Consider the following 18,586-nt stretch of genomic DNA (forward strand, 5'->3'; position numbering starts at 1 on the left):
TTCCCCCCAGGTCCCAGCCCAGCCACCGGGCCACAGACGTGGGCGGGGCAGGGGGTGGGGCCGGGCGAGCCGGCGTGCTCCCAGCTCCGCCCGGAGCGCCTCCTCGCTGGTGGTCTCAGTGATCCGGGTTCCTAAACGGTCGGGCGCACATTAGACCAGGGTGGCGCTCGGGGCGCCGGAGGCCAAGGGTTCTGAGTCCTAACACCAAGGACTCTCTTTGACCCTGACTTCACAGACTAGTGAGTGCGGCTCTGAAAAGTCAGACAATTTGCTTTCAGAAGCTCGCCCAGGAATTTGAATTCTGGATAGACAGCATTCCATGCAGAGGTGCTCCAGGAAGGCCCTGACTCAGCTTACCGACCTTGCCTATCAGCGCAGCATTTTGTTCCTATGAGAAAGCATCTGGCTTCTTCAGCTGCCGACCCTCCTCCCCAGTTTCATTGAGGTGTAACTGACAAAGATTGTGCATATTTAAGGCGCACGACTGGATATTAGACATACACTATAATATTACCCCCACAACCAAATTAACTACCATTTCCATCACCTCAAAGAGGTACCATTTTGTCTGTGTGGTGAGAACACTTAAGAGCTAATTACTTAGCAAATTTTAAGTACAATATTGTTAATTATATTCATCATGCTGTACATTAGATCCCCAGAACTTACTCATCTTGTATAATTAAAACTTTGTACTCATTGACCAACGTTTTCCCATTTCTTCCCCCGCCCCTCAGCCCTTAGCAACCATTCTACTCTGATTGTATGAGTTTGACTTTTAGATTACAGATATAAGTGAAATTATGCAGTATTTGTCTTTCCGTGTCACTTAGCATAGGGGTCATTCACATTGTTGCAAAGGGCAGGATTTCCTTCTTTTTTAAGGTTGAATAATACATATACCACATTTTTCTTCATCCATTCATCTGGATATTAAGTATAATACCTAATACTTAGGTATTAGATTTCCATGTCTTGACTATTGTGAATAATGCTGCAATGAACATGGGAGTGCAAATATCTCTTGAGAGATCCTGATTTCATTTCCTTTGGATATACATCCAGAAATGGGATTGTTGTATCATGTAACAGTTCTATTTTAAATTTTTTGAGGAATCTCCATACTGTTTTCCAAAGTAGCTGTACCAATTTACATTCCCATCATCAGTGTGTAAGGGTTTTCTAGTCTCCACCCTCACTAACACGATCTTTTGTCTTTAATAACAGCGATTCTAATTGTGAGGTGATACTTCATTATGGTTTTGATTTGCCTTTCCAATGTTGAATGACATTGAGTATTTTCTTTCAAGAAATGTCTATTCAGGTCCCTTTGCCCATTTTTAAATTGGGTTATTTGTTTTTGTTTGTTTTGCTACTAAGTTGTGAGTCCCTTAAGAGATTTTGCCTATTAACCCTTTATCAGATACATGGTTTACAAATATATTCCCCTACTCCATAGACTGCCTTTTCAGTCTGTTAATGATTTCCTTTTACTGTGCAAAAGCTTTCTAGTTTGATGCAATCCAATCCCACCTATTTTTGCTTTTGCTGCCTGTGTTTTTCAAATGTGTCATATCTAAAAATCATCACCCAGACCAATGCCAAGATTTCCCTTTGTTTTCTTCTAGGAGGTTAATGGTCTCAGGTCCTACATTTAAGTCATTAATCCATTTTGAGTTGACTTTTGAGGGAACAATTTTATTCAGCAGCTTAAAAAAAAAAAACAAACCCTATGTCCACTACCTAGGGATTTCTATTGCCTCCCAGTCAGAGCCTGCAGTCTTAACCTTGAAGGGCTCAGAGCTCACACGCAAGCCTCTTGTTCCATCCACGTGAGGAGCTCTGTCACAGTCACTGTGCTCCTCCAGTGGGTCAGAAGGCTGCAGCTGAGGGGGCCAAGAAAACTGAAGAGCATCTCAGATGTGGGCAGAAGTTTCCAGGCTCCATGCTCAGCTCTGTGGCTCCTGGAGTAGGAGGAACCCATGGTGGGATTATGTGCAGAGGCGGGGTGTTCCCTTGTGGGTGACTGTATGTTCAGGTTCCGTGTGTGTGCCAGCTCTATATGCATGTGAGAGATGAGGTTACCTGAAGACGTTACCATCCTGCTGAACAGTGCAGGTGAAATACCTGTAGGTGCGGCAGAGGAGGGTCAGGATATGTCCAGATGGGCTGTCTGCTCCCTGCAGATCTGAAGGTTTAACCTATCTGTCTAGTAGGGGAAAACAGTCTTCTGCTCCTGCCCAGTTCTTCAAAAAACTGGTTCAAGATTTTCTCTCTCAACCTCTTACAAGGATTGTAGGGGCTCCCTGCACCCCAAATATCATGCCTCTGGTGGGGTATGGCTCAGACCTCTGACCTGGGTCATTTTACCCCTAGTGCCATCAGACACCCAGGAAAGAGGGCACAGATGGCTGTGTGTCTTCAGGCCACTGGTCAGGGCAGTGCTGACTGCTGTGGGTCTACAAGACCTACCTGGCATCAGGGGGCGTGCTTTAGGACTTCAGTCATGGCCCATTTCTGGGATGAGGTTTCTCTTCCCTCTACAGCTGAGCAGCCCAGCAGAGTTTCAGTGGGAGAAGAACCTCTGGACTTGGGCCAGGACAGAGAACTGAGAGGTGGCCTCTGTCCAACCTTGGGCACCCAGGCTTCAGATTCTGGTGTCTGGGTACATGGCAGGAAAGACAATAGCAATAGGCTTTCAGTATTTCATGACCAAAAGCAAAGCCAAAAAAAGCTTGCAAGCAAAGGCCTAGGCCCCCGAGGGGTTCAGGCTCGAAGGATCCAAGCCAGGGAGAGGAAGGTAGGTGGAGGAGGCAGCAGGGCCTGGCCCACCAGGGTGGTGGCGTGGATTGGTGTGCAGGTCTGTGAGCGGGCAGGACTGCTGTGGAGATAGCGGCAAGGCTTTGGGAGTTGAAGGAAGAGGCTGCCCTGGGCTGCTGGCCATGGACACTGACTAGCACTGGGCTCCTCCCTGGGGCTGGGGAGTGGGTGCAAGAACCATGTCAGGTCTGGGGACAGATATCCAGAGTCCCAGGCACTGGGGAAGACAGAAACTCCTGGAGAGAGGGGGGAAGACCCCCTCCATGGAGGGGTGGTCACAAGTCGGCCTTGCGTCCTGTTGTGTTCTCTAAATGCTCCACCAATAAGTGCTAGGAGCAACAGGAAGCCACACTACCTTCTACCCTTGGTGACTCTGTGGCCCCGTGGGCCAGGCCAGTCCTGCTTCCTACCTGCTGTGCTGCTGTGTGTGTGAGGCAGTCACTCAGTTACGCCTGACTCTTTTCAACCTCAGGGACGGAGCCCATCAGGCTCCTCTGTCAATGGATTTTCCAGGCAAGAATACTGGAGTGGGTTGCGAGTTCCTTCTCTAGGGGATCTTCCCAATCCAGGGATCAAACCTGGGTCTCCCACATTGCAGGCAGATTCCTTACTGTCTGAGTCATCTCAGGGAAGCTGTGCTGGCTTACTTATTGGCAAAACTCCTTAAAAACGTTTTAAGCCCCAGGTTGGAGTACAAGCTTTATGTCTGTCTGCCCTCTAGTCTCGGTGTCATCTTCTCTCAGCGGGATGATCCACGAGCTGACCCCAGTTTACCTTGCCCTCCTGGACCAGGGCCATCAGAGCAGCTCCATACACAAGTGCTTAGAGGGGAGCCAGACACACAAAGGCACTTAGCTCCATGAAGGCAGTGGGCAGAGCTGGGGGCAAGCCCCCCTCCCCACGCGTGCCATCCTGCAGTGCAGCTTGGCCTGGCCCAGAAGGGAGACACTGTTGTCTGCAGGGTAGTGAGTGGCCACCAGGAGATCCCAGGCCTCCTGGCTGGGAGCTGTGCCTACCATCCTCTGGTTCTATCTCACAACTTGGTGTGGGGGTTAAAATGAAAAGGGAATCATGTCTTCCAAGGACATTGCCTACTTTCAGCCTTCAACTCTTCAGAAAAAAAAAAAATCCCTGGGGTAAGAACGCCTCAAGCCTGACCTCAGGGATGTCGCGGGCTCAGCAGGGCATGGCTGAAACCATAGAGGCAGGGAGAGAATGGAAGGAGGGTAAAAATTGGGCAGACAAGCAGGCCCAGGCCTGGGCCCGGTCACAGGCATCTGGAGGGGACAATGATGAGAGGGGACACTTCTGGGCCCTGACACTAACTCATCCTGCAGGAACTGGACCATCACGAGCTGTGAGGTGCAAGTTAGGTGCAGGAAATACAGGGAAAAGACACCGCTGTGGCCCCTTCTCCTTCCATTAGGGCACATGCAGTAAAAGCCAGGGACCTATACAGACGGGCGCTGTCTGCCCCAACCCCCGCCGTCAGCTCCCTGAAAGCAGGACTACATCCTGTGCACAGCTCTGTCCCAAGGCTGGGACACTGCCTGACACACACACACAGTAAATGAGTGTCTCATGCATACCACACACAGGCGTACACTCCACATCCAGACCCTCACGTGGTCACACACACGCGCTCCTCACACACTCAGAACACAAAAGGGCTTCACTGTGCCCCTGTGATGTGCCTGCTTTTCAGCCCAGGTGGTTTCCATTTCCTCCTGCTTAGGAGACTGAGGAGTGATCGCTCCTTCTTAGGTCACCAGGAATAAGAAAGGGTCCCAATTTAGAGCATGACACTCATATGTTCTTAGAAAATACAAGTGATGTTATTTAGTATGGACTTTTCTCTGACACCTGTGGCTTCTGTTATTTCCAAGCCTGAAACCCACGCTGAGCCCCAGCAAGCCTTCTTGCCACACATGTGAGAGCCATGAGCATGAGAGGGGCCAGGGACGCAGAGGAGGACGTGCTGCCCTCACAAGTCTGGGTGAACCAGCCTGTCACTGGAGACTCAACTCTTACGTCTCTTTGGAGTTCCCAATAAGGTGAATCTCGTGAATGCTGCCAACAAATCATAACAAATACTGCCTTTCCTGAGTATCCAGTACACCTGGGCACAGTGATTCTGACATGCCACTGGGCACAGGTGCAACATCTACCCCACATCGAGGAAACAGAGGCTGAGACGGAATAACCTGCAGCAGCTCCTCCACTACCCAGTGTCAGGAAGGGGGTCAGACCCATGCCCTGCTCTGCGCTGTGCTGCCTGCTTCAGGACGTTGTACATTGGGGTCTGGAAGTGCCAGTGGGTCTCATGGGGAGAGCATCCCAGTCTCTGCCCCGAGTCAGTTCACTGCGTCACCGGAGGGGCTCTGCAGCTGGCCCTGGCCCTCCTCTGCGGTGCGCTTTGCCATCCCCCCTCCATCCCGGGGGCTCTCACAGGGTCCGGGGAAGACCAGAACCTTGGAAGCACTGAGGGTTCTAAACATAAACACAACATCACCACCCTGTCCTCTCAGTAACCTCAAACACCAGGCAGGATCTTTGACCCAAACAGGAAACAAATTCTCTAAGCAGTCAAAATAGGTCCTATACAATTCATAGTCCTAATTGCCTTCATTTCTATCAAAACGTGGCCCCTCCTGCCCCACATCAGAGATTATTTGTTCTTCTGGAGCACTTCTGGCTCTTAGCTTTCCTCATCCAAAGCATCTGAGAGTGGACAATTTGTCAAGGGTCAAAAAGGCACATCCCCAACTAGCAGCACAACGTGACCGGCCAGATTCCACCATCAGGTAGGAGAAGGCTATAAAAAGCAGACAGGAAAGCTGTAACTAGGCTGCACTGATGGCCAATCAGATAACCCCACACCTTTTCAGAGTCCTGGAAAGCTTTACGTTACTGTTTCTTCCTCATTATCATCCTCATCATTGGAGACCAAGAACCTACCACATGCCACGTTACTCACGTTTGTTATTTCAGTCTGTCCTCCTGCAACCACATGGTCATCCTATTTTTCAGCTCAGTAAATCAGTGCTCACAGGGCTACCTGCTCAGATCTGTGTGTCTAGCCACTGCAGGGAGGAGTTCTGATCCAAGGGGTGGGAGGTTCTCCCCCGCCGTACACGGCCTCCCACCAGGGTTGGGCCCCAACACTGGGAAGGGCAGCTGAGTCATCAAGGAAAAGCAAGATATTTTCTGTGAATTATGCTTAAGATGACATCATTTTGGAGCCCCTTCTACTCAAAACAGCTTATTAGAAGCACTTAAAGAAAGGCTTCAAATATTGGAAAAATCAATTTATTTGGATGCTTAATCCTTATGAATAATGGATTTTGAAGAAATCATTACTTCATGGCTATTTTAAATCATGTAAGGGGCTAACCCCTGTCTCCTTCCTCCCAAGCAGATCTCCCACTGAGGATGATATTACAGGGGTTATGTCATAGGTGCTGGGGACAACACCTATATTCTGGGTTCCCTGAGGGCCCCATAAAGGCAGAGAGGAGGGACCTCGGATTTGACAAGCTCTGCTCGTGGACACCACATTCCAAAGTGAGAGCCACAGGCTGAAACCGTGCCAAGTGCACACTGTGCCACTGTCATCTGCTTGGAACGCAGTCTGTGGCTGTCCGGGCCTGCATGAATGTGCTGAAGTTGCTCCCCTAGGAAGGCCATGCGTCCCAGCCCTGTCCACCCACGCAGCCCCGACTGTACCTCGTTGATGGCCAACTGCTCGCCGCCCCCTCCAGTGTGGCTGTAGTGGTGGCTGGAGCTGTGCACATCCTCATACAGGTCCTCCTCACTGCCCGCCTCATCTCCACGGAGGGCCGTGTCCAGAGCTCCATCAGGGAGGGCTGGAAGGAGAGAGAGAAGCTGCCAAAGAGGACTGAGGGAGGCAACACATGGAAAAGGAGACAGGTCTTTCAGGGATAAACAGTCCTTCTTTGAAAGGAGAGAGGGGCTCAGGGAACCAGATTCTCAAACCATTCTTGCTGCAAAAATATAATCTGGTTGAAGGAGTGCACTGGTTGACCTCACACCATCACTATACATCACCTACCATTCAGTCCCCACCACTTCCATAAACAAGGACACACAGTTATATCCAGTGGCAAGACACCCAAGACCCCTCCAGTTGAATTAGATTCAAAATCACTTACCAATGTATCAGATATAGATGGTATGCCTTACCATACTTTATACATGGTATAAAGCCCTTAAAAATGCTGCTGCTGCTGCTAAGTTGCTTCAGTCGTGTCCGACTCTGTACGACCCCAGAGATGGCAGCCCACCAGGCTCCCCCGTCCCAGGAATTCTCCAGACAAGAACACTGGAGTGGGTTGCCATTTCCTTCTCCAATGCATGAAAGTGAAAAGTGAAAGGGAAGTCGCTCAGTCGTGTCCGACTCTTCGAGACCCCATGGACTGCAGCCTACCAGACTCCTCCGTCCATGGGATTTTCCAGGCAAGAGTACTGCAGTTAAAAATGCTAATGCCTGATTATTAAATATATGTATCTCCAAAGAAATATACAGTATATAGATGCAAATATTGTTTGCAAATTAATAAATACATTTTTATCATCCTGATATTTATCATCCTGTTTAAGAAAATACAGACTCATAGAATTCAAACTCCTGCATATCCCACTTCAAGCCCACTCCCCACTCTCTCCTTTAGAGTTATCCAGTATTTCAAGCTTTTTATAAATTATACCCAGGCTATCTTTGCTTTAGCATGTATTTCTGTTGAGTTTTGCATGGTTTGACCTCATATAAAAGGAACCATCCAGTAGCTTTTCTTCTCTGATTGGCTTTTTTACCCAACAGCTCATGTAGCTGTGATTGATTCAGTCTCCCTGATGCACAGTCTTGATTTTGTGAATATCTTCAGTTTTGCAGGCAGGCTGCACTGCTGCAGAACAGCCAGTGTTTCCCAGTCTGTCGCTGGTACAAAGGATGGTGATGCAGACCCACATGCCTCCAGGGCACACGTCCCAGACTTTCTCCCAGTGTTTCCCAACTCTTTTTCAAGGGACTGTCCCCATCCAAAAAGCCTCTTATACATTGTTTTCCTATTCACCCCAATGAAAACTTAATACCACAAATATACTGTATATTTTAAACTTCTGTGACTCTTTGGAGGATCACAAACTATTGTAATAGCTAAGATTTTCACCCCCCTTGGATGAAATCATTACCTGTGGTGTGAATTTATGCTCCTGGGTATAGACAGCTAGGGGTGACATCCCTAGGTCCTGGGTATACCACACTCTTCCCTAAACTATCCTACCAATTTAGACTTCAGACAGTACGTATGAATGCTCTCGCCACTCTACATCCTCCCAACTCTTGGGATGGGCATTGTTGGACATTTTCATTTTTGACAGGCTGATGGGTATGAGATGGGATCTTAATTTTTATTTAAAATTTTAATTAAAAAATTTTAAATTTTAAATTCTTGAATTTTAAGAATTTTAAGATCTTAAATTTTAATTTAAAATTCTCTGCTTACTCATGAGTTGAATATCTATGTTTATGCATTATTTGTATTTCCTTTAATGTGAAGTGTCTGTCTGTTGTTTTATCTTTAATATAATCATTAATGTAAAAACTATATTTCTATGTGAGTCTAGTTTTATATACATATACTTTCCTCCCTCTATTCTGGATTCTAAATCTTTGTCACTTAACTGTGCTACAACTATCATTTTCCTGTTTGTAATGTCTTGTCTCTTTAAGGTATTTTTGATGAACAGAAGTTCTTAATTTATTTATTTACTTTTTTTTAGCCATGCCATATGGCTTGTGGGATCTTAGTTCCCCAATCAGGGATCCAACGTAGGCCCTCTGCAGTGAAAGCTCAGAGTCCTCACCACTGGACTTCCAGGGAATTCCCAAGGAGTTCTCAATTTTAATATAGACAAATTTGCCAACGTTATCATGTATAGTTTATATTTTTTCAGAATGTTTTTATCCCTCGTACATGGAAACACTATTGCTTATCTGCCTCCGGGGGCTCTGGGTCTTCGTTGCCGCGTGAGGGCTTCCCTCTCCAGTTGCGGTGCACATGCTCCTCACTGCGGTGGCTTCTCTTGTTGCAGAGCACAGGCTCTAGGGCGCACAAGCTTCAGTAGCTACATGACATGGGCTCAGCAGTTACGGCGCTCAGGCTGCAGAGCACAGGGCCCATGGGCTTAGTTGCCCCACGGCATGTGGAATCTTCCTGGACCAGGGATCGAACTTGTGCCACCTGCATTGGTAGGCGGGTTCTTATCTACTGGACCATCAGGGAAATCGTACTTTATTTTTTGTGTGTTTAGGAAATTCTTTTCTACCCCAAGGTTATAAAGATATTCTCCTTTCATGTTTTGTATTTTTCTTTAGACATTTAGGCTTCCTAGGTGGCTCAGATGGTAAAGTGTCTGCCTGCAATGCGGGAGACTTGGGTTCGATCCCTGGGTCCGGAAAATCCCCTGGAGAAGGAAATGGCAACCTACTCCAATACTCTTGCCTGGAAAATTCCATGGACAGAGGAGCCTGGTAGGCTCCAGTCCATGGGGTCGCAAAGAGCCAGACACGACTGAGTGACTTCACTTTCACTTAAGACATTTAAGTTTTTAACACACTTGGAAATGATTTTTGTGTTATTGTATGTGGCTGGAATCTGCAATACTGTGATTTATAAAAATAAATAGATGCTTGATGTTCAACCTGTTCCTGGCACAGAGCTCCTACAACCCTTGAAATGTCCTATATGTGACAAAGGTGTCTTATGTTATGTTAATGATGGGGTCCTGAACTGACCTGAGCAAACCCGGGTCTGTGCCTGGAGACCAAATGGTCTGAGCCCATCTTGGGAGCAGGAGCCTTTTACTGATATACACAGTCAGGAATCCCAAGGAACTCTCATAACTTGTATTTCATTTACATTTGAAAACTGTTTTATTATGGAAACTTTCAAATGTGTACAAAGGGAGACACGATAGTATAAGGAACCTTGTACACCCATCACCCAGCTTCGATAATTCTCAACATGTGGGCAGTTTTGTTTCATCATCTGCATAGTTTCCTCACTAGATCCAAGACAAGACATAGTTTCATCTGTAAACACTATAATATATATTTCTAAACAAGATGAGGACTATTTTTTTTAACTACAATACATATCTAAAACAGACTATAGTCCATCCAAGGTTGTCTGTCATACCTTCTCTACAGCATGAAAAAATCTTTTTATTTTGAAATAAATGTAAAGTGTAGGGTGTTGAGACTCTAGTGCAGAGTGATCCTGTGTCCTCTTTACCCAGATTCCCCCAATGATTATATTTCATATGACTCCAGGAAACTGCCCTTGGTATAAGGCCTGTAAATTGTTCTATGTCATTTTATAGCTGTGTAGATTTGTGTAACAACCATAACAAGCATTATATAAGCTTGGGAGGTTGACTTTTTTCACTCAGGCAAATGTCCTTGGGATTCATCCAAGTGGTTGCTTCTATTTTTACTTCATTCCTTTTTATTGCTTACTAGTACTCCATGCAATAGATGTAAAATTTGTTTAAACATTCACCCATTGAAAGACATCCAGGTAGTTTTCAATTTTCAGATTCAGTTCAGTTCAGTTACTCAGTCGTGTCCGACTCTTTGCGACCCCATGGACTGCAGCACTCCAGGCCTCCCTGTCCATCACCAATTCCCAAAGTTTACTCAAACTCATGTCCATTGAGTTGGTGATGCCATCCAGCCATCTCATCCTCTGTTGTCCCCTTCATCTCCCGCCTTCAATCTTTCCCAGCATCTGAGTCTTTTCAAATGAGTCAGTTCTTCACATCAGGTGGCCAAAGTATTGGAGCTTCACCTTCAGCATCATTCCCTCCAATGAACACCCAGGACTGATCTCCTTTAGGATGGACTGGTTGGATCTCCTTGCAGTCCAAGGGACTCTCAAGAGTCTTCTCCAACACCACAGTTCAAAAGCATCAATTCTTCGGCACTCAGCTTTCTGTATAGTCCAACTTTCACATCCATACATTTCAATTTTAGGTTCTTACAAATAAAGCTACTGTGAACTCTCATGTACAGGTTTTGGGGTGGACATAAGTTTTCCTTTTTCTGAGATAAATGTGATTGCCCAGGAGTACAACTGCTGAGTCATACTAATGTAGGATATAGATGAGCTCCAGGTTAGATGTTACAACTGGTCTCCTGTTCACATTTCATGAGGGATAAAAGTGGGCTTCAAGCTGGATACTAACTAATTGTTAGCATTTCTTGAGATAAGAGATAGGTGAGCTCCAATTAAGGCATTTACAATCAGCTTCCTATTTGCCCTCCGAAATGGAAGTAACAGAAACAGGGTAAATAGCCAGCATTGGTCTCTTGCAAACACTGTAGTGTAATAGTCATAGCAAGGACAAAGAGGGGAAAAACCCTATTTGAGTAAAAGATTAAGGGATCTTCACACCCTCTTCTCTTGAGACAAGGGAGAGACTACATGTACACAGAAAGGCTCCTAGTAGGTCAAAAGTGAAAATCGCTGGGTTGTGTCCGACTCTTTGCGACCCCATGGATTATACAGTCCGTGGAATTCTCCAGGCCAGAATACTGGAGTGAGTAGCCTTTCTCTTCTCCAGGGGATCTCCCCAACCCAGGGATTGAACCCAGGTCTCCCGCATTGCAGGTGGATTCTTTACCAACTGAGCTATCAGATTATGTGGGTCAAAAGTTAAGAGATAATGCCAGGCCATAATGAATCTTGCTCCTCCCAGAAGACTTCAGGACCTATCTTGGCTGAGGGGTGTGTGCATACCCCGGGGGAGGGTGCCAGGGTAGGTCAGGTGTGGAAAAAGAATCCAGATAATTGGCCTGAAGGAAGACAACAACCAGGAAGAACTGGCCTATATAAATAACTTAACCACCTCTTTACTGCTCTCCTCATAAGCAGAGATGTCCACACTCTTTCTCTCTGGATGTGCATCTCTACATTGCTTCTGTCTTAACTAAAAATACAGAAGCTTCTGTGCTCTCCCACTTGTTGTGCTATGACTCTAATAATAAACTTTGTACCTGCATTTACAGTTTCTGCTTCCATGATAAATGCATTTTTCACTGGGGGCAAAGATCCAGGGAAAAATAGCTTCTACCTTCTAGCCTCTAGCCCTTGTTGATCTGATGGCTAGGATTCCTGGTTCTCATCCAGGTTACCGAGCTTCAACTCCTGGGCAGGGAATAAAGATCTTGCTGCACACCACCACTTGCTGCTGCATTGCTGATGTCAATAGAACAGTTTTTTTTTTTTTTTTTAAAGAAACTGTTGAACTATTTTCTAGAGTGATTGTACCATTTTACATTCCCACTACAATGGATGAAAGATCCAGTTTCTCAGCATCCTTACCAGCATTTGGTATTGTCTGTATTTTATACTTTAGACATTCAGATAGGTATATAATAATACTGCTTGTTGTTGTTCTATCACTAAGTTGCGTCATACTCTGCGACCACATGGACTGTAGCAAGCCAGGCTCCTCTGTCCTCCACTATCTCCCAGAGTTTGCTCACATTCATATTCATTGAGCTGGTGGTGCTATCTATCCATCTAAGTATATTGCATCTTGGTCTTTATTTGCATTTCCCAAAAGGCAGGTGGTGCTGAACATCTTTTCATGTACCTATTTGCCATTCACACATCTTTTCCAATGAAGTATTTCTTCATGTTTCTGCACATTTTCTATTTGTACTGTTTATTGTTTTATGTTGAGATTTGAAAGTTCTGTATATATTCTAGGGATGAGTCCTTTGTCAGACATATGGTTTGCAGGTATTTTCTCTCACTCAGTCTGTTGCTTTTCACCCTCTTAACAAGGATTTTTACAGAGCAAAAGTTTTAAATTTTGACAAAGTTCAATTTATCAATTTTTCCTTTTATGGGTGATACTCTTGGAGTCACATCTAAGAACTTCACCAAATCTTAGTTCCAAAAGATTTTCACTTATGTTTTATTCTAAAACCTTTATAGTTTTACCTTTTACACTTGAACCTATGATTCATTTTAGCTTTTTTTTTTTGTATAAAATGTGAGATTTAGGTGAAATTTCATTTTTATTGCCTATGGATGTCCAACTGTTCCAGCACTATTTCTGAAAAAAAAAATAATAAAATCTTTCCTCTACTGAATTGCTTCTGCACTTTTGTCAAAATTCTGTTAGCCAAGTGGGGATATTACTATCAATTTAAAAAAAATAAAAAGAATTATAAGGTAATACTATCAACCGACAAATTAGATAAACTAGGCTATATGAGTAAATTCTTAGAAAAACACATTACTAAAATTGACTCAAGAAGAAATAGAAAATCTGAATAGACCTATAATTAGTAGGGAAATTGGATCACAAACTTCCCAACAGAAAAAAGCTCAAGATTTGACCGTTTCACTAGTGAATTCTACCAAACATTTAAACAACAATTAGTATTAATCTTTCTCAAACGCTTCTGAAAAAGGATTATATATTAAAAGAATTACGTATCTTGACCAATTGGGATTTATTTCTGGAAATTCAAGAATGGCTTAACATATTAAAATAATTCAATATAATATAAGACAATAACAGAATGAAGGGAAAAAAAAAAAACCCACATGGTCATCTCAATTGATGAGAGAGCACTGACAAAGTTCAACACTATTTCATGATCCTATTCAAAGCAGGATGGGAAGAGAAGGTCCCCAACATGATAAAGGCCATATGTGAAAAATCCACAGCTAACATCATGCTTAATAGTCAGAAAATGAAGGCTTTTCCTTAAGATCAGGAGCAAGACAAGGATGCCTGCTTTCACTGCTTATATTCAACACACTGTTGGAAGCTGTGCCCAACTAGGCAAGAAAAAGAAATAAAAACCATCCAAATTGGAAATGACAAAGTAAAATTATTTATGTTCACAGATGATACAATCTTAAATATAGAAAATTCTAAAGATCCACATCAGATTTTAGAGCTAATATATAAATTCAACAATGTTGCAGGATATAAGTCAACACACAAAAATCAGTTTTATTTTTATATACTTGCAGTGAACAATTTGAAAAGAAAAAAAATTTTCAAATTTCACTATAGTAGCATTGAAAATAATAAAATACTTAGGAATAATTTTAACCAAGAAGGTAAAAGATTTATACAATGAAAATTGTAACATTGCTGAAAACCATGAAAAGAAAACCTAAATAAATGGAAAGGTATTCCATATTTATGGATTAAGAGATTTAATACTGTTAAGATGACAGTACTACTCAAAGCAATCTACAGATTCAAAGCAAACTCTAAAAAATCCTAATGGCATTTTTACAGAAGTAGAAAAACTCATTACAAAATTCATATGGAATCTCAAGGGACCCTGAATAACCAAAAATATCTTGAAAAAATTAAGCTGGAGGGCTCACAATACTTGATTTCAAAACTTACTACAAAGATACAGTGATCCAACAGCGTGGTACTGGCATAAGGACAGACGTATATTCTATTGGTCTAACAGAATAGAATAGAGATCTCAGAAATAAACCATCACCTAAATGGTCAACTGATTTTCAACAAAGGTGCCAAGATAAGTCAGTGAGGAAAAAGACAGTCTTTTCAATAAATTGTTTTGGGAAACTGGATACACACATGCAAAATAATGAAGTTAGATATTTATCTAACACCATATACAAAAATTAACTCAAAATGAATCAAAGACCTAAACATAAGAGCTAAAACTGTAAGACTGAAGAAAACAAAGGAAAAGTTTTATGACATTGGATGTGGAAATTATTTCTTGTATATGACACCAAAAGCACAGGGAACAACAACAAAAAATAGATAAACTGGACAACGTCAAAAATTTGAAGTTCTGTACAAGATAGGATACTTTTAAGAAAGTGAAAAGGTGGCCTATTGAATGGGAGAAAATATTTGCAAATTATCCATCTGATAAGGAAATAATATCCAGAAATACACAGAAGAACTCCTACAATTCAAGAACCACAACAGAAACAACAACAAACTGATTTAAAAATGGGCATTAAAAACAGCCATACCACTGTGAATGTACGTGCCTGATCTTATCTGATCTTGGAAAAATGGGCAAATATCTTGAGTAGACATTTCTTCAAAAAAGATACAGGGCAGTTGCTGTAGAAATGAGTTCAGCAGGTCCTCAAAAAAGCAAAACATAGAATTACCATATGATCTAGAAATCTCACCTCTAGGTACGTACCCAAAAGAATGAAAATCAGGGACTCAGATTCTAGTATACCAATGTTCATGGCAGCATTATTCATAATAGTCAAAAGGTGGGAACAACCCAAATGTCCATCAACAAATAAATGGATAAGCAAAATGTTGTATTTACATATAATGAAATATTATTCAGCCATAAAAAGGAATGATGTTCTGATAATACTACAACATGGATGAACCTGGAAAATACTCTGTTAAGTGAAATCAGCCAGACACAAAAGGACACATATATGATCCCGTTTATATAAAGTACCTAGAACAGGCAAATTCTTAGCCACAGAAAATAGGTTAGTGGTTACCAGGGGCCAAAGGTAGGCGGGAACAGGGAGTTGCTTACAGTTGCTTTTGGTTACAGAGTGTCTATCTGGAGTGATGAAAAAATTTTGCAATATATAGTGATCATGGTTACACATATTGTGAAAATAATGCCACATATTAGATGGCAAATTTTAAAATATATATGTATCACAATTTAAAAAAATAACTTATAGCAAAAACCCATTGAATTTTATACTTTACATGGATGAGTGGTATGGTATATGGCTTATATCTCAATAAAGCTGTTTTAAAAATTGGTCGGTTATTCTTGTTTGGCACTATTTCTGGATTCTTGATTCTGATCCATTAATTTACTTGTTTGTTCTCCAATATCACAGTCTTATTTTCTGGAGTTGTATGTATAATAATTCTTGAAATCTAGTAGAGTGGTTCCTCTTACTTTATTCCTCTTTTTAGAACTATTTTAGCTATTTCTGTTCCTTTGCCTTTCTATACAAATATTAGAATAATCCTGTCTATATTTATTAAAAAATCTTGCTGGGATTTTGATAGAACAAGTTTACAAACCTCTGTATCAGTTTGGAGATGACTGGTTAGGAAGATCTCCTGGAGAAGGAAATAGCTGCCCCCTCTAGTATTTTTGCCTAGACAGTTCCATGGACAGAGGAACAGGGTTGGCTATACAGTCCATGGGGACATGACAGAGTGACTAGCAGTTTCATTTTCACTTTATTCTCTTGAATCCTCCAATCTGTGGAATCTCTCTCCATACTTAGATCTTCGATTTCTTTCAGTGCTGCATTATTTTAAAGCAAATCCTAGACACCATATAATTTAATCTGTAAATACTATAGTATACGTCTTAAAAGATACAAAGTTTGTTCCTCTCACTGCCACACCTTCTTCTAGGAGAATTTAAAAATCAATCATCCCTTTGAGGGAACAGAACAGATTCCTTGTAAGAGTTACAACTTTTCTTGGCTCTTTCTTAGCCAGTCCTAGCTGGAGTCTCAGCAGCTCACAAAATCATTGCTTATTTAGCAAGTTTGCAGCCTGAGAGAAAAAGAAAGGAGTTTCAACATGAGTCTCCCCATGTTTTTATCATCATCTAATATCCAGCTTTCAGGATAGGGTCTGGGGCAAAGTGGGTGTTTGCGTGAAGAAAGAAAGGAGGCAGCTCACAGGGATACGAGTGGAGGCGGCGGTCGGAGGACCACCCCAGGACGGCAGTCAGGACACCCAGGCCCTGTGCTGGTCTGCAAGCAGCCAGGGGACACAGACAGTCATCTGTCCTCTGAGATGCATTCAAACTCCTTTTTTACAAGCAAGGCTTCATGGAAGGTTCATGTGCAGTTAATGTACATGAAGGCATTAAAAGGTGTCGCTTGTGCTCTGCAAGCATCTTTGGGTGAACAAATTAATGGCCAAAACACAAGTTGACTGTGGCATGGTCAACACAAAATCAGTCTTGATTTTGGATTTTTAATTTTTATGTAGGAAGACAGGCCAGCTGTCTGATCCATTATGGGATTCTAATACTTTAGAACATTTATACAGCAACACAGCTAAGAACACTGGTGTGCGTGTGTGTGCTCAGTTGCTCAGTCGTGCCTGACTCTTTGTGACCCTGTAGACTGTAGCACCCAAATAATCCTCTGTCTCCACTTATAAGGAAAAGCTGTGGTTCTTCCAAAGAGGGAAGTCTACTGTGTGCTGCCCTAGAGAAGAGTAGTTCTCAAAGTGGGTCCCAGAGCATCAGCATCCACTGGGAACTTGTCAGAGATACATTTTCTTGCCCTCCCCAGAAAGTCTGGATTGGGCCCCTGCAGGATCAATGCGTGCAGACTCAAACAGCGGTGAGAACTGTTCTCAGATAGTTCTTAACAAAGTGATTTACTAACTCTCAGGAAATTCTGCTCCAGCAAAGTCAGGGCAGACAGTCTTTGGGGTGGCTGTAAGGCCCCTTTAGGAAACCCTAAAGGCCCCGGCACACACTCTTATTAGAGTAGAAACAGGAATGCAGAATGCTGGGGGTGTCTGAAGGGGTGTGGCAGCCTTCATGGCTCCCCCAGAACCCACTGGTTAGGGGCTTCCACTTATCACATCTTTGCCCTTGCTTGTCTCTGAATTCACTGAAAAGTGTTCGGTGCCAATGGTGTTTGTGTCGCCAGACACACAAGGGGTTCTGAGGACTTCATGTGCATAAGACAGACACACACCCTGCTCTCCTAGAGATCAGAGTCCAGCAGAAACAGGGCAGAAAGAGTGATGAAGTGATGAAGCAGCAAGCTCAGGAGCCCCTGCCCAAGTGTGGGAGGTCCTGGCCACCCTGTGTTGGGGGTGACCTGGGGGTGTGAGGGGCTGGGGAAGTGTGAAGAGTGTTCTAGGTGACGGGGACAACGTCAGGCCCCAGAATCAAGTAGGGGGTTGTTCTAGGACATGGAAGAGTTCCAGAATCCCAGGAACAGGGAAGGGAAGGGACAGCAGCAGGAGGATTGTTGGTGCAAGCAGTGTTGCTCTAGGCAGTCCCATGCTGATCAACAAGAGTAAATACTCATACTTCAGCATCTTGGGCTTCTCACCACATCCCAGTGACATGAACAAAGAAGGTTACACCGTCACCCAGTTCTGTACATGAGGAAGCTGGGGCCCAGGGAGGTAATGTTCCTTTCCCCAAATCACCCAGATCTCTGGGCTGTTTTCACCAGACTGAGTCTGTTTAAATCCTATATGAAGGGTTCCTGCAGATGGCGATTCAGACGAGGGTGGAAAAGTCTGTGTTTGCTGCTTAGGGAGCAAGCAGACCGGGATTTGTCCATTCACTCATTCCTAAAAGGAGTATGTCAAGGCAGTATATTGTCACCCTGCTTATTTAACTTACATGCAGAATACATCATGAGAAATGCTGGGCTGGAAGAAGTGCGAGCTGGAATCAAGATTGCCGGGAGAAATATCAATAACCTCAGACATGCAGATGACACCAACCTTATGGCAGAAAGTGAAGAGGAACTAAAAAGCCTCTTGATGAAGGTGAAAGAGGAGAGTGAAAAAGTTGGCTTAAAGCTCAACATTCAGAAAACTAAGATCATGGCATCTGGTCCCATCACTTCATGGGAAATAGATGGGGAAACAGTGGAAACAGTGTCAGACTTTATTTTGGGGGGCTCCAAAATCACTGCAGATGGTGACTGCAGCCATGAAATTA

At 43.5% G+C, this 18,586-nt stretch overlaps 1 protein-coding gene across 1 annotated transcript in view; it reads right to left on the minus strand.

Moving 5' to 3' along the window:
- Positions 1-18,586, minus strand: part of ARHGEF4 (Rho guanine nucleotide exchange factor (GEF) 4) — a 190,211-nt gene that overhangs the window by 16,799 nt on the left and 154,826 nt on the right. Inside the window, exon 7 of the mRNA XM_010838116.1 lies at positions 6,547-6,686. Within this exon, the coding sequence (XP_010836418.1) occupies positions 6,547-6,686 (140 nt within the window). The remainder of the gene's footprint in view (positions 1-6,546; positions 6,687-18,586) is intronic.

The sequence above is a fragment of the Bison bison genome, unplaced genomic scaffold, assembly GCF_000754665.1.
Source record: "Bison bison bison isolate TAMUID 2011002044 unplaced genomic scaffold, Bison_UMD1.0 scf7180017864091, whole genome shotgun sequence".
Taxonomy (NCBI): Eukaryota; Metazoa; Chordata; class Mammalia; order Artiodactyla; family Bovidae; genus Bison; species Bison bison.